Here is a 19,728-nt window from a genome sequence, read left to right as displayed (position 1 = left end):
TATAGTAATCACGCGTTATAGTAATCGCCCGAATTTAACGACAGTGTACTCGAGGATCGATAACCGAAAGATCGAATTCGTTATTTTGCCCCACGTCCCGGCGCGAATATTCGCGCGCGCGGTAAATAAGCATCCTGCGATCCCCTTCCCGCGTGTGTAAAATTACGCGTAGAGAAACTTAATCGCGCGATTGTTATTAAACAAAACAAAAAAAAATAAAAGAAAGGAAACCTTAAACTTCCGGCCTATTTCCGTTGTGAGAATCGATACGCTCGTCATTGAGATCACTTCGGTGTTTACGTCGACGACACGCACGTCATCGTTCACAAACGCGCGGTTGTGTTGTTTCGACGCTTCAATGAATCACGAGTCAGACGGGGGAGATGAAAGACAACGACGGAAGGGTAGAGCAGAAAAAGGGGGAGAGAGAGAGAGAAGAGAGAAAAGAGAGAAGGAGGGGGGAGGGGGTGGAGGGTGACAGGCAAATTAGAGAAATGCGCTCCGATTTCGCATTCTTCTTTTCGTGCGTGTGTCGTATGACACATTCTTTATTTACATTGCTTTACCGAGAGGCTGCTGCCTCGCTCGCCCCGAGTGCGCTGCGCAATACTACTCGGAAAGTCCGTCTGTGTCAAATCGGAGATACTCTTTTTGGAGACTGTACCCGCACGCTATTATCTCCTAGCGGTGTTTCAGAAGAAACATAGGCGTCGCCGCCGCGGCGCGATGGAGGTCTCGGCAGCTTGTCTCTCTCGGGATATACCTTCCACCTACGTACAGTTCGGCCATACCATCCCCCTCGTCCACATCCGCCTCCACCCCTCCTTCTCTCCCCCTGCAGGACGTTCTACTAATGTGCCGTGCGCTACTGTTAGCGGCACGCACACACGATCGAAATAAAAAGAGAAGAGAAACAATTAACTTGAACAAAAACACGACAGGCCTCCTTTTGTGCGCCCGCGTCCCGCGCTGACCGCGCGTAAACGCGAAATTAAATATTATACGTCGCGAGATATACATATATGTATATACTGACACCTCTGCGCTTTTACATAGCCCCTCGTCAGTCCCTTCTCACGTTCTATGTGGCCTGCAATGTGATTTCGAAAAATGAAATATCAAGTGAGAAATCTTTAGCCTTGCAACGTTGTTAGCTTTTATCAATCTGTCGGCGATTGAATTCTCGCATGTCAAACATTCAAAACGGAAGAATAAAGATTAAGAAAATCAAATTGTACTTATTTAGTTTCATCAAATCATTCTTTTCTCTTCGAAAGTACGAATTATGTACATTTTTGTGAAAAAAGTTAATTTATTCGTTGACGAGCAAGGCAAATTTTTTCGATCAGTACGCATATTGCACAGAAGAAAATATTAAAATATTGCGATATTAAGTACAATTTGAAGATTTTTCTATTTCAATAATTTACCAAATGAAAACACGCGGGATCATTAATATACACTTTTGTTTTCTTACTTTTTCAACTTATATATTGATCAGACGCTACTTAATTTCTTCAAAATTCAATCTTTATAATTATTCATTCTGCGTGAAACACAATTTAATCTTGCTTCGGAGGTATTTCGATCAAATGTAATTTTTTTTCTTCTCCTTTTATATGTACAGTAAAAAACCGTGAAATTTACGGCGTACCGCGAGAAATACCCGTGGAGTTGTCTTATCTCAAAACGGGTCATACAGACCGGATCGTAACGGCGGAATTCTCGTTGCGGATGCAGCACGGATTCTTCGAGAGAGAGAGAGAGAGAGAGAGAGAGAGAGAGAGAGAGAGCCGAGTAAATGCGGCGCAGTTCTGCTGTCGTTCGGTATTCTCTATTTCCTAGTGCCGAGCCCCCGGATGGCCACGCTACTGAACGATCGGCCGGTCGGTCGGTCGGTCGGTCGGCCCGAAGCATCCCCCTCACACTCCCTATACAGAAAGGCTCTCTACTCGCCATGCCACGTTACGGCGTGCTGCGCCGCGCCGCGCCGTGCCGTGCCGTGCCGTGCCGCGCCGTGCTGCGCCGCGCCGCGTTGCGGTACGGTTTGCCGTGCCATCCTCAGCCCGAGTAGCGTGGCTAGTTGTTTCTTTTCTTTATTCCTTTGTCGGAAAGTCGGCGGCAAGTCTCGTTTTTAAGAGGCGGCAGAGAGGGTCGGGTGAACGGCGAGTGAGCGGCGGGGCGCGGCAAGGGGGGGGAGGGACGGAGGCAAAAGGGAAACGGCGGCCAGCCAGCCAGCGGGGGTTGCGAGGGGAATCGGAGGGAGCAGGATGGTGGCTCGGTGCGGCCCGGATTGGGGGGAGGGGGGAATGAACGGGACGAAGGGGACGGAGGGGAGCCTCGCCTGCCCTTCCCCCGCGCGACGCGCTGTTCGCCGGTAAGGGGAAATAAAACGCGCGACTCAAAAACGCGGGTACAGACTAACCTCGAAATAACGCCAGCAGCGTGCATAAACTCTCTCCTTTTATCTCACCCTCTCCCTCCTCTCTTCTTTTTCTCTCTCTCTATCCGTGTTGAATTCGAGTCATCTATTAATAATAAACTATTTCCAGATGCGCCTTGTGCCACCATCAAGAACTCGGGCTCTCACTCTCTCTCTCTCTCTCTCTAACTTTGTCTAAGCGCTTTGATCTCGCCAGTGATCACCTGTGCATCAGATAGAGCGCAAAAGAGAAACCGTAGACGATTATAATTCGGATGCGTTCGATTTCGTATTAGTCACATCAGTCAGCGCATTTCTAATCCCTCGGCGAACAAATGTAACGTGTCATTCTCGCTTGTCACGGACATAATATCGGAAATTGACCACGACATTACGTCGATTTCAATTATCCGATCGCAAAAGGACGAGAGATAGATAATCGAACGTCGCGTACATATATATACATCCGCGCCGTCAGCGTCGATAATTAGATACATCGGGGATGAAGCTTGTCGCACGGCGGATCGGGATGTCGTCGGTCGGTCGATCGATCCCTCCCTCTCCCCCCTTCCCCCCTGACCGTCGCGAGCGTACGTCCCGCGCGCGCGATCGCGCCGATTAGACGGTAACGGCGTCAAAAGGGCGAGGTAAATATTTATCGCGAGTGAGGGACGATTTGAGGAGGAGAGGCGGGAAGAGGTGCCGCGAGATGTGCAACGGAGGCCCCGGAGACGCGCCGGACAGGATACGGAGAAGGCTATAATACAGCTTTGCCGCAAGCGAGCGAGAGAGCGACTCGCCGCGCCGGCCAACCGGCGTCGGTCGGTTTTGCTTGGACTCTCTCGGCGCGGCTTGCCGGATGATACCGGCGGGAAAAAGGAAGAGAGAACGGGAGGGTAGGAGAGACGCGAGGGAGGCTACGGCGGTGAGGAGAGGTCGGAGCGGAGGAACGAACGAACGAACGAACGAAGCAACGGACGGACGGACGGTGGAACCTTGGTCGTGTTATGGCGCGGGGGAAAGGAGGAAACGGCCGGTTCGTTTGATCTCGGCCGCGGGCGCCGACAAAGCGCTCGTCCACTCTCCTACAACGGCGGACCGTCCCTTGGGTGCGCGCGCGAGAGCGGCGTCCGTGTGTTAGCCGGGAAAGGGAGAAAGACAGAGCGGGAGAGGTAGACAGATAGATGGATAGAGAGGGGAGGCTGAACGGGCGAGCGAGCGAGCGAGAGCGAGGAAGACGCGAAGCGGAAAGGAGGGAGAAAGAACGAGCGGCGGCGGCGGCGGCGGCAAAGGACCGCGTAAAGAATGAGGAGGATGGAAGGACCGGGGTGGCCGAGGTGAAAGAGAGAGAGAGGGGTGGATGAAAAGGAGGAAGATCGTGAGCGGTACAGCGGCGAGGAAAGAGAGGGGCGGAGGGGGGCCACGAGGGATCCGTTCCACGATTCATCGTATTGCTGTTGCGCTCGCTCTAGCATGGCGTTCCGCCACGCCACTCCCTCGTGGCGGTGGTACTGACACACACACACACGCATACACACTGACACGCAATGTGCAACGCATACACGCACGCGTGCGCGCGCGCACGCATCGGGTTTGCTATTAATAAATAATGCTCTCTGTAGTCCGCATTACAACTAAGATTCCTTCCCACACCATCATCGCGGCTGTTGTCGTCGATGTCGTCGTCGTCGTCGTCGTCGTCGGCGTCGTCGGCGTCGTCGTCATCGTCGTCGTCGTTGTCGTCGGCGAGGATGTATTCTCGATTTCGAACACTCGACCGCTCGTGAACTCCGCCTTCTCTCCTTCTGTCCCATTCTGTGTGTCCCCGGCCGACACACGACGGACGGACATGCGGTCTGTCACATCACGGAGGGACGCATTGATGTTCCACACGGCCTCTCCTCGCCGTGTGTATATGTGTATTTATGTATGTCGGATCCCTATATACATGTGCGCGCATTTCGTGGGATCGCCACGAAGGAGAAACGCGTCAATTATTTCACATCGAGAAAAAGTTGCACCGGAGAAAACAGAGGGACGGAGGGAGAAAGAAAGAGAGAAAGACGAGAGAGAGAGAGAGAGAGAGAGAGAGAGAAAGAGAGAGAGCCGGGACCAACAATGATGGGCCGCGTCTGTGGCCTGACGAGAGAGAATTTCCTTCTTTCCACAATATTTTGCTGAATCCATATAATGAGATATTGATTCGTCTTTAATAATATCGTAGTAATTACGCGTTCACGATAATGCCGTTTTAATGTATTTGCGTTAAAATCGCATTATCCTTCGTTCCCCGTACCCATTTTCTCATATTTAATATCGTCATTTGAATATCGCAGAAATATAAATTGGCAACCAATTTAAATGGATAAAACAATCGATAAAATACGTACGTAAGCTTGACTAAATGCTACAAATTTTATCAATATCGAAATACAGAGAATTAATATTATGGTCTTTGTCCGCTTGTAATTATCGCCCGGTATGGGGCAATCGCGTACGTAATTGCGCGCGTTTACTTTAATTTGCGGGAGCAAAAATAACCGAATTACAAAATCCCCCGACGATCGATAACCCGGCGATAGCCGTTCGAATAACGTGTGACACATAAATGATAAGGGGATGCCTCTTTGAAGTCCTCGGGGTTTCCGCGCCCAATAAACCGACAAAAGCAGCCGCCGCGCATTATAAATTACGGCGTTCATTAGGAAGGCAATAGTTGCGCGCGGTAATAAGAGAGGCATTAAAGCCCGAGAGCCTCCTTCCCTCCTTCTTGTATATATGTGTATATGTTCTACCGTGGCGCGTATCGAAAAAAAAAAAACAAAAAAAAAGGGAAGGAAAAAAAATTAAAAGTTGGAGAAACGTTGAATTAACGCGGAATGATTCAAGCGCGGCTTCCTCGAACTCAAAAGTAATCGGGATCGGGCGATAGAGAGGCTGCGATAACGCGGCGAAAAATCGGGAGAGGCGTTTCTTAACCGGCGACACCGAGGAGAGACATCTCGGTGGTGCTCTCTCGACCGACCACACTCCTCGACGAAGAGTGTTTTCGTTCATTGAGGACCTTGTGTTCGTTTTACTCCGGCCGCGCGCGGGGAACACGAACCGTGGCCGATTGGACCGTTGCCCGGTCGAAGAAGAAAAATAGAACGCCGGCGAAAAAGAAGCGTTACGATATTCGTGGAAGATTTTTCTAAAAGCGGCCGCGATAAAAATGCAGAGCTCTCGGAATAATCGAGCGCTTTAATGCGGCAGGGGGGATGGGGTGGGTCGTAAAATGCGGACCGATCCATCATCTTTGGCACGTATATCGATAAAAAAAAAAAAATATATATATATGGCTATAAACGATAGATAAACAAAATAGTTAAAAATCTTCGAAAGTTGAGGTTTTTCGAAATATTGTAAGTTATTTATTTTAGTAGAATTGCAATTTCTAGCTATGATTCGGACTTGAAGAAAATGATTGTAGAACGTTAAGACGTTTGATTTTTGAACCTCCAAGATTTGCCTGAATGTAAAAACGCGCGGTCGATCTCTATATGCTCAAAATCTCTTCCCTGAAAACGGATGTAATCTGGCTAATCTTCCTCTGTCCGTGTGTACCATGATGTTACGATAATTTATAACATGGTGGCTCCATCTAGTTGTTGAAATTGTTACTCGGTACACATGCAGTTGCATGCAGGGTGGGGCGTTTAAAATGATAATTTAAATTTAACCTAATATAAATATAATATATTATAAATTTAATTTAATATAATGTAATTTAATTTAATAAATTAATAACACGTGAAATATAATAATTTAATTCATATCTAATGTAAGCATATGCAATATACATAAATTGTTATCTTTAATATGTTCTAATTAATCTATGTAAATATAATGAGTAATCTAGGGATCACCAAAAGATTCATGTTTATCAGAAATATTGGAAATTTATATTTGTAGAATTTTATTTTGTAAAGTTATTATTATTATTATTTAAAAGCTTGATGCTAGATATAATTTTGTTAACAATTGGCTCGAATAATTTTTTCCACGAATCCGACTCGTGTTTTTTACGTCCGACTCGTAATACATACCACGAGTCTGACTCGTGTTTATCATGTTTGGCCCGTAATTCATACCACGAGTCTCGCTCGATATTATTATTATACAGCAAGGGGTTAATTGGATCGATTATATGCCGATCGAAGTCGACTATTGGATGTTCTTCTAAAATGTTTTAGAAGAATAACGCTGATGGGAAATATTCCCGATTCAGAAAACTGTTCAGACATAGTACGTGACATAGATTTTTATAAACACTGGCGAGGAGTATCGATTCGTAGGCAGAACAACTGACTCATATAAAAAATTTCAAGAAAATTAATTATTTGTTATTTAATGACGCTACGTACTTTTTTGTTATATGTATGTATAAAAATAAAGTTAGCAATAATATTTTTGCTATTATTTAGCGGTTTGCCTGCATTAATCATAAATAAAACGAGTCTCAAGCTTAAGACTTCAGACTGCATAAAACATCAGTTACCGTGCAGTTACTGAAGACTGCAGTGAGGACAAATACTTGGAGCACAGAACATTATCTTGAAATTATATAAGTCAGCCGTATATTCTGCTAGTCGGCCCACATTTCCACATTTGAACTCGCAAACGGTTGCCGCGTGCGAGGCGAGGGGAAACCATTTGTTTTATACTTATATCTGGAAAAAAAAGCGCGGCGTATCCAGCGCGACATTCATTGACCTTTCGTACGCCCTGGACGCTGTATATATACGTGCGATGGCGGCGTGGCGATGAACCGTGACATAAATTACAATAATTCCGCGTCGGCCGCCGGCTCGCGGCGTCCTGTAATTCGATTCTTAATGATAGCGGCAGCCGTCGAGGCGATTCGCGTAATTTCGCGAGATACCGGTTCGGCTCAAAACTCCCAAACCGGTATTACGGACAACGTAGAATCGCCGTGAGAAAAAGAGAGAGACAGGAAGGAGGCGGCAAAGGGGATTCCTAATCGGTTTTAATAGCGCGCGGCTCGTTTCTTGTGTATATTATATATACATATATAAATCGTGATGTATAATGCGTCGTAGCGCGTATATATTTGCCGACGTCATTCATGAATTAAAATCCCCGTTTCACCTACAGTTGATTGCGCTAATCGAATTCAATTGGACACCGGATGAGCGGAGATTGCGTGTCAATAAATCGCTATATAAGGAAACGACGCTGCGATGTTGGCTCATCATTAGCCAACTACGGTTTTTCCCCGGTTAATCGTGCCTTTCCGGCTGCTTCTTCAGTTCGCTGTTAACATTATTTGTAAGTGAAACGAAGCCACCGCGATCAATCCGCGAATTTTAGAAGACCGTTTCGTGTCGTGATTAAAATTGCGTTAATTAAAAAACACTTGTACGTTTTATTTGCGCGACTTGATGAAAGCTTGAAAGTGTTTAAACTTTTAACAATTCATATAAAATTTACAAGGTCCCGTGTTTATTATAATTCATGACTCGTGCAAAATCTGTTCGGAAACTTTTTAATACCCTTGCCATGAATATTCTTCTGTCGTATTAATTGTGTCTTATAAATTCTATTAAATTCAATCCAAATTATTTCGCAGTTATTTAATTGTAATTGATTTATTGGCAAGTGATTAACCAAATCATTTATAAATACTTATAGTGACAACTTATTAATTTATCAACGCATAACACATCACGTAGAAGCAAATTATTATTTACAAAAAAAAAATTGTGTATTTGATTCATCACGTATATTATGCGTTACATAACTTCCTTCTTTTAAACGACAGAAAATGAAGATACTGTTGGTCGCTGTTGCATTGCTCGTAGCCATCGAGACTGAAGCTCATTCGGGGTGGTGGAATCAAGAAAGAAGAGGAAACAATTATCCTGGCCACACTTGGGATCAGAATCCACAACGGATGGAGAATCAAAACAATGGATTTAGTTCCGACGTCGAGTGGGTATGCCAAAATCCAAGGACACATGATATGGTACGCACTTTATGTACAATAATCGCAACAATTTGGAAATCTTAACAAACGCAATGTTTTTGCAAAGAGTCAAGCTTTTATATACGTATATCGAAAAACTTTAGTAATTTGCAATCATCCACAGTAATATTTTTCAAGACTTAGAAAAAAATTTCCTGGTATAAATTTCAACCGGAAAGAAATTAGATAGTGAAAAGATATAGTCGACTGAATTTATAATCCAGTTCGCTGGACTTTGATACCTGATGTTTGAGATTGACTTTCGAAGTATTTTAAAATTAAAGATCGAGAACATTGCAACACATAAAAATTGCAAAGTGCCGTATAAATATTGATATATTCATAGCAGAATGCAAATATGTACAATTTAAAAAACACATTTCATGCTTTGTAGATGATTATTGCCGCCGACGACACACGACGTACGCCGCAACAGAATGATAGGGTATGGTGGCAAAATCAATGGAATGGTAATGGGGACACCATTCCACACAGACCCCATAGGGAGCATCAACACGGAAATCCTTGGAATCAACCAATCATCATCATTCAAGAAGTTCCGAATACTGATGATAAAAATCAACCATTTCCGACAACACCAGGAAATCGATTGCCATTTTCGACAACACCGAAAACCCCTAATAATAATAATAATAATAACAACGGACAAACGGAATCTCCGCCTTATAACGGTGGAGAAGGATTAATCGACATTAGAGTCGGTGACAATAATTAAACAGAATAATCTGTATTTCTGTTTTTAATTAAATAGACTTAATTAAATATAGAGAGTACGATTATATTTAACTTTGTATTTTTTTTATAAACATCTGTTATTACTATGTTATAGACAATCATTTATCGCAATATTGATTTTTTTATAAGAGGCAGGATTTTTCTACAAACAAATATTTTATAATAAAATATGCTATTAATATATACTATATTATTTTTTGAATACTATACAATTTATATTCAGTTTTCTTTATTAGTGGCTAAATAAGTGAAAAGTTAATTGTTAGAAAAATGTTAATATTAAAAAAAAGTAAAGTAACAGGATTAATCTGTAATTAGTTTTAACATATAAGAAAGAGTATATATATTTTCAATGTTATGTAGGTCACCTGGGTGTTTTCTACTTAGTGATGCAAGTCGATCAAACGTTCTATCCTTTTTAGCATTTATAATAAGTAATTAAATAAGCAATTACTTAAAGACAAAACAATACTAGTGTCGGCTTAATTGTGTCACTAAATGGAAAGCACCTATTATAATTTTAAGAATAAAAAAATTCTATTTAGATATTTAGATATTTAGTATAATGTATCATCAATCATTATGCATACAATGATCAAGAAATAATTTACTTTCTTAATTGTGTAGCAATTATTTAACGGACTTTTCACTTTTTTAAGTAAATTCATACATTTATTTTCCATTTATGTAGAAAGTGGACTTGTATGAATGAATGTAAATTAATTTGACTGGCAAGCATTATAGCTGCATGAGCGGAAACATATATACAGACTTATATAATCGGCTGAACATTTCTATTGGAGAAGTTTTGAAGACAATTTTCAGATCAGAGTAAAATATCTAAAGGAGAAAAATCTTTTGTGGTTATCTTGGTTGATCATATATATCTCTCCTCTTAAAAACTTCAGCCCCACAGCAATATATATATGTATATGCTCCGTTCAGCGAACGATCGTATTCTTAAAAAATATCACTTACGGAAATGTATGAAAATACTATAATTTACGTTATTTACACTGTAGATGTTTCTAGTGTTTTCCTTATGCGAAATTTTTCAAGAATAGGAGCTACCGTATTGTTTTTTTATCACTAATTAATTTAATTCTTACCGTATCGTTTTGTTTTGTTCTCCGTCCATTTTCTGCGAATAATAATTTATTTGTGTAAGATGTACATTTTGCAATTGGTAATTCGTGAATGTAACCGGTCGATCAAACTGATCGGAGATGGGCAAAAGGCGGTCCAGCAGCAGACTCCACTGGCTCCAGGCTCCAGATATCTCGTACATACGTCTGACGCGTGCTTGGGGAAACTAACTGAGCGCTGCGGTAGTGCGGCAGAGGTACTAAAGCGATTGCACACACTGGTTGCAACCAGGTTTAAAGCGGATTGCAGTACCTGAATTTGTACCTGTATTGGAGTCATTGGAGACACTGGTGGATCGTTCGATTAGCGCTGAGCAGTGTTGATTTATACGCGAATGCGAAAATATGGCAAGTTCGTCACGGTAAGTTTCGCGAAGAGTGAATACCATTTACGGAGCGTCGATTGTCAAAAATACAACAGCCGATCACGAGTCGCGCTTGAGGCTCGTTAAGCGGGGTGTTGCAGTCGAAAGTAAAGGTTAAGATTTGCGTATAATCGAGCGATTTTATTTACGCGTACGAGGCACGCACTTCTCATCGACGTGGGAGTAAATTAATTGCGACAGCGATGAGCCGCGACGCAAATCCTTAAGTCGGAATTAACTCGCACGGCCGTAAAACGTTCACGTTCACGCTTCGACACATTAACGTTTGTGGCCGGAGATAAACTCGGGAAGAACTTATTTTATCTGTGTTGACACTGGCGGGATCGACACTGCGGTAGATCTCGCGTTTCTACGAAAGATTCATCTTGTGTCAAACGTACGAGATATTCGCGAGAGTGAAATATTTTAGTCTTGAAATTTCTCTTCGCAGGAACGCCACGAACAAGGTTTGTTGTTACGCACATCCAGATGCCCCACTTATAGAAGATTACAGGGCAGGAGATCAGATTTGTTCAGAATGTGGATTGGTTGTGGGGGATAGGTAAGAAAAAAAAAAAGAGTCAACGAGTGGGATCCGATTGCCCGCTCATTGAATGTAAAATATAAAATTTCCTGATTGTTTGGTCCAATGGAAAATTTTGTCATGAATAGTGTGGTAAATTATTGCAATGTGGTCATACAGATGCTCCCAAGATACAAGTGTGAGGATATTATTATTGTTCGTCATATGATACATTTTTCAAGCTTGTTGATTGGCTTGAAAGCTAGAGAGTCTTTTGGATACTCGAGAACTGGACGCACTCCGTATTAGAGACATTGCTGGATAAGCTGGGTTTGAGTGGTGCTGAACAGTGTCAACTTATACGCGAATGTAAAGATACGACAAGTTCACGTCATGAGCTAGAGAGTTCTAGATCCTCTCAAGAACTTCTCTTTTCTGCAGCCAATTATATGTAGCATGCTTGAAAAATTGTCGTACGACAAATGTAATACCAACCTGAGGCCTGGTTTATGCTATCGGTTCTTAATCTTAAAATCCTAAAATTCAACTAATGAGAATACAGATTTTGGCTAGGACAGCTCGATTGGCTGACGTCTAAGGATTTTGGAATTAAGATCAAAGCATAAACCAGACCTAAGGCTAGCTGGAATAAGTTTGACACTCATGCGTTCCTTATGTCTTACAGAGTGATAGATGTAGGTTCAGAATGGAGGACGTTTAGCAATGAAAAGTCAGGAGTGGACCCATCACGTGTTGGTGGCCCGGAGAATCCACTTCTCAACGGCGCGGACTTGTCCACGATGATTGGACCAGGCACGGGTGCCGCGTCATTCGATGGCTTCGGTACCGCCAAGTATCAAAATCGGCGTACAGTTAGTATTGAATTTCTCCTGTCCTTGTTACGTGACAACATTGTTAATATAAAATATATTCTTTTCTTTTAATATAAAATGTATTCAAACGAAAATATATTCTTCTCAGATGAGCAGTTCCGACAGAGCTTTACTCAATGCGTTTCGCGAGATCAACGGTATGGCAGATCGTATCAATTTACCGAAGACCATCGTGGACAGAGCCAACACCCTGTTCAAGCAAGTGCACGACGGCAAGAATCTGAAGGGTCGCGCGAACGACGCAATTGCCTCCGCGTGCTTATACATCGCCTGTCGGCAGGAGGGAGTGCCGCGTACATTCAAAGAGATCTGTGCGGTCAGCAAGATAAGCAAGAAGGAGATTGGTCGGTGCTTCAAGTTGATTCTCAAAGCTCTCGAGACCAGCGTGGATCTCATCACTACCGGCGACTTCATGTCCCGATTTTGCTCCAATCTCGGCCTTCCCAATATGGTACAAAGAGCTGCTACGCATATCGCTAGGAAAGCGGTGGAGATTGATATAGTACCTGGAAGATCGCCCATCTCTGTCGCCGCTGCGGCAATTTACATGGCATCACAGGTACGCCAAACTGTACGGCGACAGTACTTTTTTTTTTTTTTAAGCAAGTAAATTAAGTGGAGCACTACTTTATTTTCATGCATCTTTATGTTACACAGGCGTCGGAAGACAAGAGATCGCAGAAGGAGATTGGCGATATCGCCGGTGTCGCGGACGTCACGATCCGACAGTCGTATAAATTGATGTATCCTCACGCGAGCAAACTCTTTCCGGAAGACTTCAGATTCGCCACGCCGATCGATCAGTTACCGCAGATGTAAAAACAGGGAAGAGCTTCACTTTCTTCTTTCGAAATATTATTTTAAAGAAATACTTCTTTTCCATCACAAGCGTAAGCCATTGTGCGTAAATCCGACTATTTTCATTAACAGGATACATTCCTGAATAATTTATGCGATTCAATATTTTTTATTTTACCGCGAATGATATATTAATACTTTTTTTCCTTCTCTCACTTTATTCAGAATATATTTTTCAAGGGTACAACGGTGCTTAGATGGAATATATTTAACATTCATATTCTGTTATTTCACATACTGCAGTATAAAAATTGCCTCGTGTAATTTATATTTCCTTTACGTAGCACACAATTCGACTTCCTGTTATTTTTTTCTGTTTGTAAATTTATATCTTATAGCGCAAAAAAGGCTATTAAATTTTGCGCTGTTACATAGTCGATAAAACAACTATTTTTTCAACTGTACTGTTAGAAAACAAATTCTTACGAGATGGCCTCACTCTTATCTGAAATACATACGTATAAGATATGCATATACATACAAAAATTCATAGTTGATACAATTAACCCTAGTACATTAAAATATAATTATATAAATGTATAAATATATTTATATAATTATACATATATACATATTATATATAAATATTATACAATTTTCTATAAATTGTACTACAATATTCTATGTATATATAACTGATATATACATTTAATTATGTAATTAATATTTATAACGCATATATAACATCCAAGTTTAGAATAGATATCTTTAGGGGATACGTACAAGATAGAAGGGAACAGGAAATTATGTATATGCACATGTGTATGTTGCGCGATGACATGTTAAATTTTGTAAGTTTTTTTTTTCTACAAAATCCTTACATCCCCTTGATAAAGTTAGTCCGATGTTATTGATCCTGAATATTTTTTTTTTGCAAGTTTAAGTTGTTCCATCGCAATTGAGAAGTGAAGTATTGTAACAATAAGGATTGTATAAATTTATTCTGTGATATTTAAAAGGTGAAAGGAACAGTAACATCGCGAGTGTCCATAATTCGCCAATTTATTTTTAATGCATAATGACATTTTTGAACATATATAAGTGTGTACCAGCAAAATATATATATATGCGTCCTGCATTATATACTTGTTAATCCTCTATTTTTAAAATAGTAACAAAATTTGAATGCTGTTAGCTTCCAAGATACAATTATTACTTTCTATTGATAAGCGTGATAAGCGAGTTTTAAATAAAACAATTTCGACAACTTGCACCTTAATTATTCCTAAAACGGGCATTTCGTTCTGACAGAATTTCTTTATGGAAATTTTATGACAATCTTGCAAATGTATTCCAAGTACCGATAGGAACGCAAATATGCATAATACGCGTCTCCTTGACACACGAACTGTATTCGTTAGCTGCGAAAAAATACATGTGTTTTTCTACAGTGATGGTGTAAAGTAAAACGTGCAATTGATGACAGATCTTCATTTTCCATCTTTCCTCTTTTCCTTCTTTTTAATAAAATCTATTTCATTTAAAATCATGACTGATAATTTTACAGGCGATTTCCTCCACATTTCGCTCGGAAAATCTGTTTCAATTCTTTTATACATATATGTATGAATAAATATATCTAAAAAGTCTGACAATGAATCATAAAAATTTCTTTATCTCTCTGTTTCAATGTAAAAAATCTACTATTTCATTTAAAATCATGACTGATAATTTTACAGGCGATTTCGCTCGGAAAATCTGTTCCAGTTCTTTTATACATATGTATAAATAAATTTATATCGATCCAAAAGTCTGAATCAAAAATTTTCTTTACCTCTCAGCTCTCTGTCCTCCGTTTTGACACTTGACTCTTACGTAGTCACGTGGCAAGTGTGCGTAAAGAGGGAGAGAAGCGCGAGGGGGAAATTTTAGTTTAGAGAAAAACAGCTGACTTGAAGCCTAGAAAAAAGCTTAGAATAGAGAAGCTGTCTCGTGTATACAACAACTCAACCTGACTAAATTATAATAATCAATCGGAGGAAACACCAAAACAAACGAGTTATGACAAAAAATTTATGTGTTATTTTATATTCAAAACACATTAAAAATCTTGTAATGTATGTGGGCCGATAGAATTTTTCGTCATACTTTTCTCATTTATATGCACTCATGTATATCTAATATATCGGCAAGAGAGAAGAGAGAATTAAATTGAGAAGGGTTAACCTTAATCAGAACAACAAACAAGTTTGGTTAAGAGAGCAAATATAAATTAGATTAGTAAGTATATAGTATTTAATCTAAACAAATATTTAATGCTGTTCTGACAGCAAAGCATATTTTTCTATTAATTATACGATAACAATTACTTTCGTTTTGTAGCTATAACCTACAATTATAAGATGAATATGACGCCTCCCGTTAAACCACCGCGGGGGATTAAACCGACGAAAGAAACGGCAAGTATATTTTATAATTATGGAAAATTCTCTTATTTTGAATTCTATTAAAAGACTGGTTGAATAAGTCTTCGTCACGTGTCTTGCACATCCTACAGAGTGGTTTGCTGATCTCGGTGATCCGAGCCTTATCGGCCAGCGAAACGAACGAGCAACGCGAGATCGAGAAGGCTAAGTTGGAAAAGGAGTACAAACGAAGTGATCAACGCCTGGAAGAATTGGTTTCGTCGCACGATCAGGATCTCATGGAAGTCATGCGAGTAAGTCGTGGGTCACGCATATTTGAATTTAGCAAGAAACCTGGATACTTAATGCATGTATCTTATCGCGTTGTATATTGTCTCAGATATTCAGTGCGCTGTCTGAGAAGGTTACATCGTCGCGAGAAAAGATCCATGCAGTGAAGGAGAATCTGAACGCCTGCAAACAATTGCTGAGATGCAAACGAGAGGAGCTATTGAATTTGTGGCTGGAAGGGATAGAACATAAGCAAGTCTTGCATCTTCTAAAGGATGTGTAAGTATATATATATGCTTCCATACGTGTATTTTAGATTCTAAAAATAATGTGTTTCTTTTTTAATAATTAATTCAATAAATATATATAACTCATCGAGGGATCAATTTTAGGTCGTCGGATTCGTGTGGACGTATAATAACAGGTTTAGCAGAACCGGAGTTGCTGCCGTTGTCCAATACAGCGCACGATACCTCAACAGATCAATAGCTATATATCTCATTCTGTACATAACACGTTTATTATAGATAAAAATTAAGCAAAAAATCAATTATATAGGTAATAATTAAGAAATTGTGAATTTCCAGCTTCACGTAACATTAAATCAATGTAGAATTATAATTCAGTTTTTAAGTGCAATGTACAATATGTTTCTATGTTACGTAAGTTCAAATAAAACAAATTTCTGTCTACATTACTATTTTATACTTAAATTATAATTCACTTTCATGTTATCCAACGCGAAATAAATTTGAGATTTAAAATTTTCGCAGTCTAAAATTCTATGTGGAATCGTGAAAAAACGTATGTGTACATTGTATTTTAAAAAATTATAAAATATAATAATCAACGGTCATAATAGCACGAATATTTAGACACGACGCTGCTGGTGTATCCGCAATTGGTACAACTTCACGTTTGAAGCTATGCGAAGCATCGCAAGTTTAGGCACTAACGAAGTATCGATGCCGCGGAAAGGTGGCGCTTGTGCTTCTGCTATTTCCGTAATTCCGTATCAGCTGATAACATATGACGCGAATGTGCGAAGGGCGACCACGGATATACGGTTATACTCCGAATACTCCGATCGAAATCCGACCATTCCGATTTTTTCTGTGTTCATGAACGGTGCATCCGGCAGGAGTCGTGTCCTTCGACAAGCCGATTTTTTATTGTTTTACTTTCTTCACATATGTCGGATGATTTTATTTTGTACGAGAGAGATACGTGTGATATATTAAATACAGCACGGTTAATATATAGACGCGATAATCAATAAGTTTAATCAATTTAAGTCATAATGGGCAGCCAAAAAACAGTACCGAACGGTGTCAAGTTCCTTATTGGTGGAACTTCTGGGTTTGTGTTATTTTTTTTTTTACATTTATTTTGGACATGTGACATCTCTGTGAATCAGATAAACATGAGGCGACAGTTCGAGAAAATAATGTTTCTTGATAGTTGTAAGCAGTTATAAGAGCGTTTCGTAATTGAAGTTCGAAGGTCGAGATTAAATTTTATCAGAACTGTTTCTTGTAAATTACATAACTGGCATTGATTAATAAAAAGAAATAGAAGAAAAAAATTTGAATTTTAATTTTTCACGATGATGCAATTTGTGTATATATATATAATATGTATAACTTATTGGCATACTATAAATAGAGTTGTAACCCTGGACAAACTGATATAGCTCTGCTCTTATAACTGAGCGCCGTAAAAAATTTAATATTTAATTTTTTTTTTAATTTATGGATACAAAATAAATTTATACATTGCTCTTTACATATTATTTTAATTATTTTGATAAATAAACTGATTTTATTTAATTCTTAAAAATTCAAATGCTAATATGTTATAGTTTATAATCTTGTTACTTAAAAATATATATATAAAATTTCAATAATAAAATTTCATCAAAATATACTCATATTCTAATTACTAGCTTTTATCAAATATAACTGTTGCATGAAATTTAATGAAATAATAATAATTGAATAATTGAAAATATTAGAGAAATTATAATTTCATTAAATTAAAAATTATCTGGCATTTATAAGTTTACAAAATTTGGAGTTTATATTTTTTTCCTAAGAGAATAGTCGATAAAGGATGCAATATGTTTTATTACAGTATGGCAGCGACATGTTTTGTACAGCCATTGGATTTAATAAAGAATCGCATGCAGTTAAGCGGCACAAAAACATCGACATTAATAGTTACATCGGCAATTCTGAAAAATGAAGGTGCTTTAGCATTATACTCGGGCTTATCTGCCGGTTTAATGCGACAGGCCACGTATACCACTACTAGACTTGGTATATATACTTGGCTCATGGAACTTTCTTCGTAAGTTAACTTTATATAATTACTTTATCAAGATTTTACAATTATTTAAGTAAATTTGTTATTAAGAATATATTTGTCTTATTTAAGGAAAGATACGCAACCAAGCTTTGTTGTGAAAGCACTGCTTGGTATGGCTGCTGGATGTGTCGGGGCATTTGTAGGCACACCCGCTGAAGTAGCTTTAATTAGGATGACAGCAGACGGAAGACTGCCTATTGGTAAATTTTTACTTTTTCTCCATACACAACACAGGCTTATTACTTGAGTATATCGCTAGTTCAGTACACATATCCACATACATATTGTAGAACTTAAAAGATTTAACATTCTTTAAACGCAGCTGACAGGCGCAATTACAAAAACGTATTCGATGCGTTATTCCGCATAATTAGAGAGGAGGGTCTCTTTACGTTATGGCGTGGCGCCATTCCTACTATGGGACGAGCTATGGTTGTAAACGCGGCACAGTTGGCGTCGTACTCTCAGGCAAAACAGGCATTGCTGGACACAGGTTTGTAGAGACATTGCATTTACACGCACTAAAGTTTTATATAAATGTTGTACTATTTACATTTGCTTTTTCTTTTTGAAATAGGATATTTTAAGGAAAATATCGTATTACACTTTGCAAGCTCTATGATTTCTGGTTTAGTCACTACTGCTGCCTCTATGCCGGTAGATATAGCTAAAACAAGGTATTATCACAAATTCGTTTAAAATTCAATTAATTTTTTGGTATATACATAATTCAAATTTTATAACAATCCTTCCAGAATCCAAAACATGAAAACAATAAACGGCAAACCGGAGTTTACAGGCGCAATTGATGTCCTGACCAAAGTTATAAGAAACGAAGGATTGTTTGCATTGTGGAAAGGATTCTTCCCGTATTACGCACGTCTAGGACCCCACACAGTTTTGACATTTATTTTCCTTGAGCAAATGACTGCTGCTTACAAAACGCACTTGGCATAATTTTAATTGTGCGCGCTTACAGAAAACTTCATTGATTTTTATTAATGGTTTAAGGATCTTATTCTCCCCTTGCTTTATCGCGAAGCGACATTTTCAGAAGCATTATTTTTACAATATACCCATATTGTAGCATAATTGTACCGTGGAATACATTACGCACACAGTTGCAATATTATTTTGTGTAAATATATACAGAATTTACAATTTATCGAATAATAAAGCTATTTAGCAGCTTTTATAAAATTGGTCATGTTACTAAAAAAATTGTTAATTTCTGAAAAGTATATCCTTGTCTCTTATAATTCAAGAACGATACAAAGATAAATTTTTTGACTCAATGTAAGTATAGTTTATGCATTTTAAATGCTCTACCATATTTTGGTGCTCTACCAATTTGGTTTATGTGCAATATACGTTAAGATATTATTTTAGAGAGAGAAAGACGTATATATTCTATGAATATATGTACAAATGTAGAGCTCGTCTGGTACGAATACTCTTATAGACATGCCATTTGACCCAGCCATTTAGTGATTGTTATTCTCAATGTTATTTTGTATAAAACTTGTTTTATATAGAAATACCTTAGACATTACATCTTGTATAATGAGATGCCGCTATTGTTACTATAAGGTACGAAAGTTGAACAGACGAATTAAAGTAATGTGTTAAAATGCATTAAATAAGTATTAATATGAAAAATATATAAGTAATATTGTATATTACTGAATTAACAAAGATTTAGTAATAAAAAGGTGTATTTTGACTGTATAAGTCT

General features: G+C 39.2%; 4 protein-coding genes across 5 annotated transcripts; all 4 read left to right on the top strand.

Moving 5' to 3' along the window:
• The first annotated feature begins 7,563 nt into the window (after positions 1–7,563).
• Positions 7,564–10,216, top strand: LOC105458197. Of its 2 annotated transcripts, none has more exons than XM_011703324.1 (3): positions 7,564–7,753; positions 8,247–8,450; positions 8,845–10,216. In XM_011703324.1, the coding sequence occupies exons 2-3, from the start codon at positions 8,250–8,252 to the stop codon at positions 9,184–9,186; spliced, it is 543 nt and encodes a 180-aa protein (XP_011701626.1). In that variant the 5' UTR covers positions 7,564–7,753; positions 8,247–8,249; the 3' UTR covers positions 9,187–10,216. The 2 variants fall into 2 exon arrangements, with proteins under 2 accessions (XP_011701626.1, XP_011701627.1); XM_011703325.1 differs by lacking the exon at positions 7,564–7,753 and adding an exon at positions 7,769–7,843.
• Positions 10,217–10,526: 310 nt separating this feature from the next.
• Positions 10,527–13,423, top strand: LOC105458196 (transcription initiation factor IIB). The gene is made up of 5 exons (XM_011703323.1): positions 10,527–10,713; positions 11,168–11,278; positions 11,925–12,111; positions 12,221–12,691; positions 12,790–13,423. The coding sequence occupies exons 1-5, from the start codon at positions 10,697–10,699 to the stop codon at positions 12,949–12,951; spliced, it is 948 nt and encodes a 315-aa protein (XP_011701625.1). The 5' UTR covers positions 10,527–10,696; the 3' UTR covers positions 12,952–13,423.
• Positions 13,424–14,799: 1,376 nt separating this feature from the next.
• LOC105458195 (exocyst complex component 4) lies at positions 14,800–16,318 on the top strand. Its single transcript, XM_011703322.1, has 5 exons — positions 14,800–15,210; positions 15,313–15,389; positions 15,488–15,649; positions 15,736–15,905; positions 16,019–16,318. The coding sequence occupies exons 2-5, from the start codon at positions 15,333–15,335 to the stop codon at positions 16,113–16,115; spliced, it is 486 nt and encodes a 161-aa protein (XP_011701624.1). The 5' UTR covers positions 14,800–15,210; positions 15,313–15,332; the 3' UTR covers positions 16,116–16,318.
• A 107-nt stretch (positions 16,319–16,425) lies between these two features.
• Positions 16,426–19,724, top strand: LOC105458194 (mitochondrial 2-oxoglutarate/malate carrier protein-like). Its single transcript, XM_011703320.1, has 6 exons — positions 16,426–16,985; positions 17,760–17,975; positions 18,063–18,193; positions 18,316–18,486; positions 18,571–18,670; positions 18,749–19,724. Exons 1-6 carry the CDS (start codon positions 16,927–16,929, stop codon positions 18,948–18,950), a joined length of 879 nt encoding a protein of 292 aa, XP_011701622.1. The 5' UTR covers positions 16,426–16,926; the 3' UTR covers positions 18,951–19,724.
• The last annotated feature ends 4 nt before the right edge of the window (positions 19,725–19,728 follow it).

This window comes from Wasmannia auropunctata, unplaced genomic scaffold (genome assembly GCF_000956235.1).
Source record: "Wasmannia auropunctata unplaced genomic scaffold, wasmannia.A_1.0 LD334579.1, whole genome shotgun sequence".
In the NCBI taxonomy this organism is placed as follows: domain Eukaryota; kingdom Metazoa; phylum Arthropoda; class Insecta; order Hymenoptera; family Formicidae; genus Wasmannia; species Wasmannia auropunctata.
The sequence above is the reverse complement of the archived record's forward strand: the minus strand, read 5'-3'. Positions and strand labels throughout refer to the sequence as shown.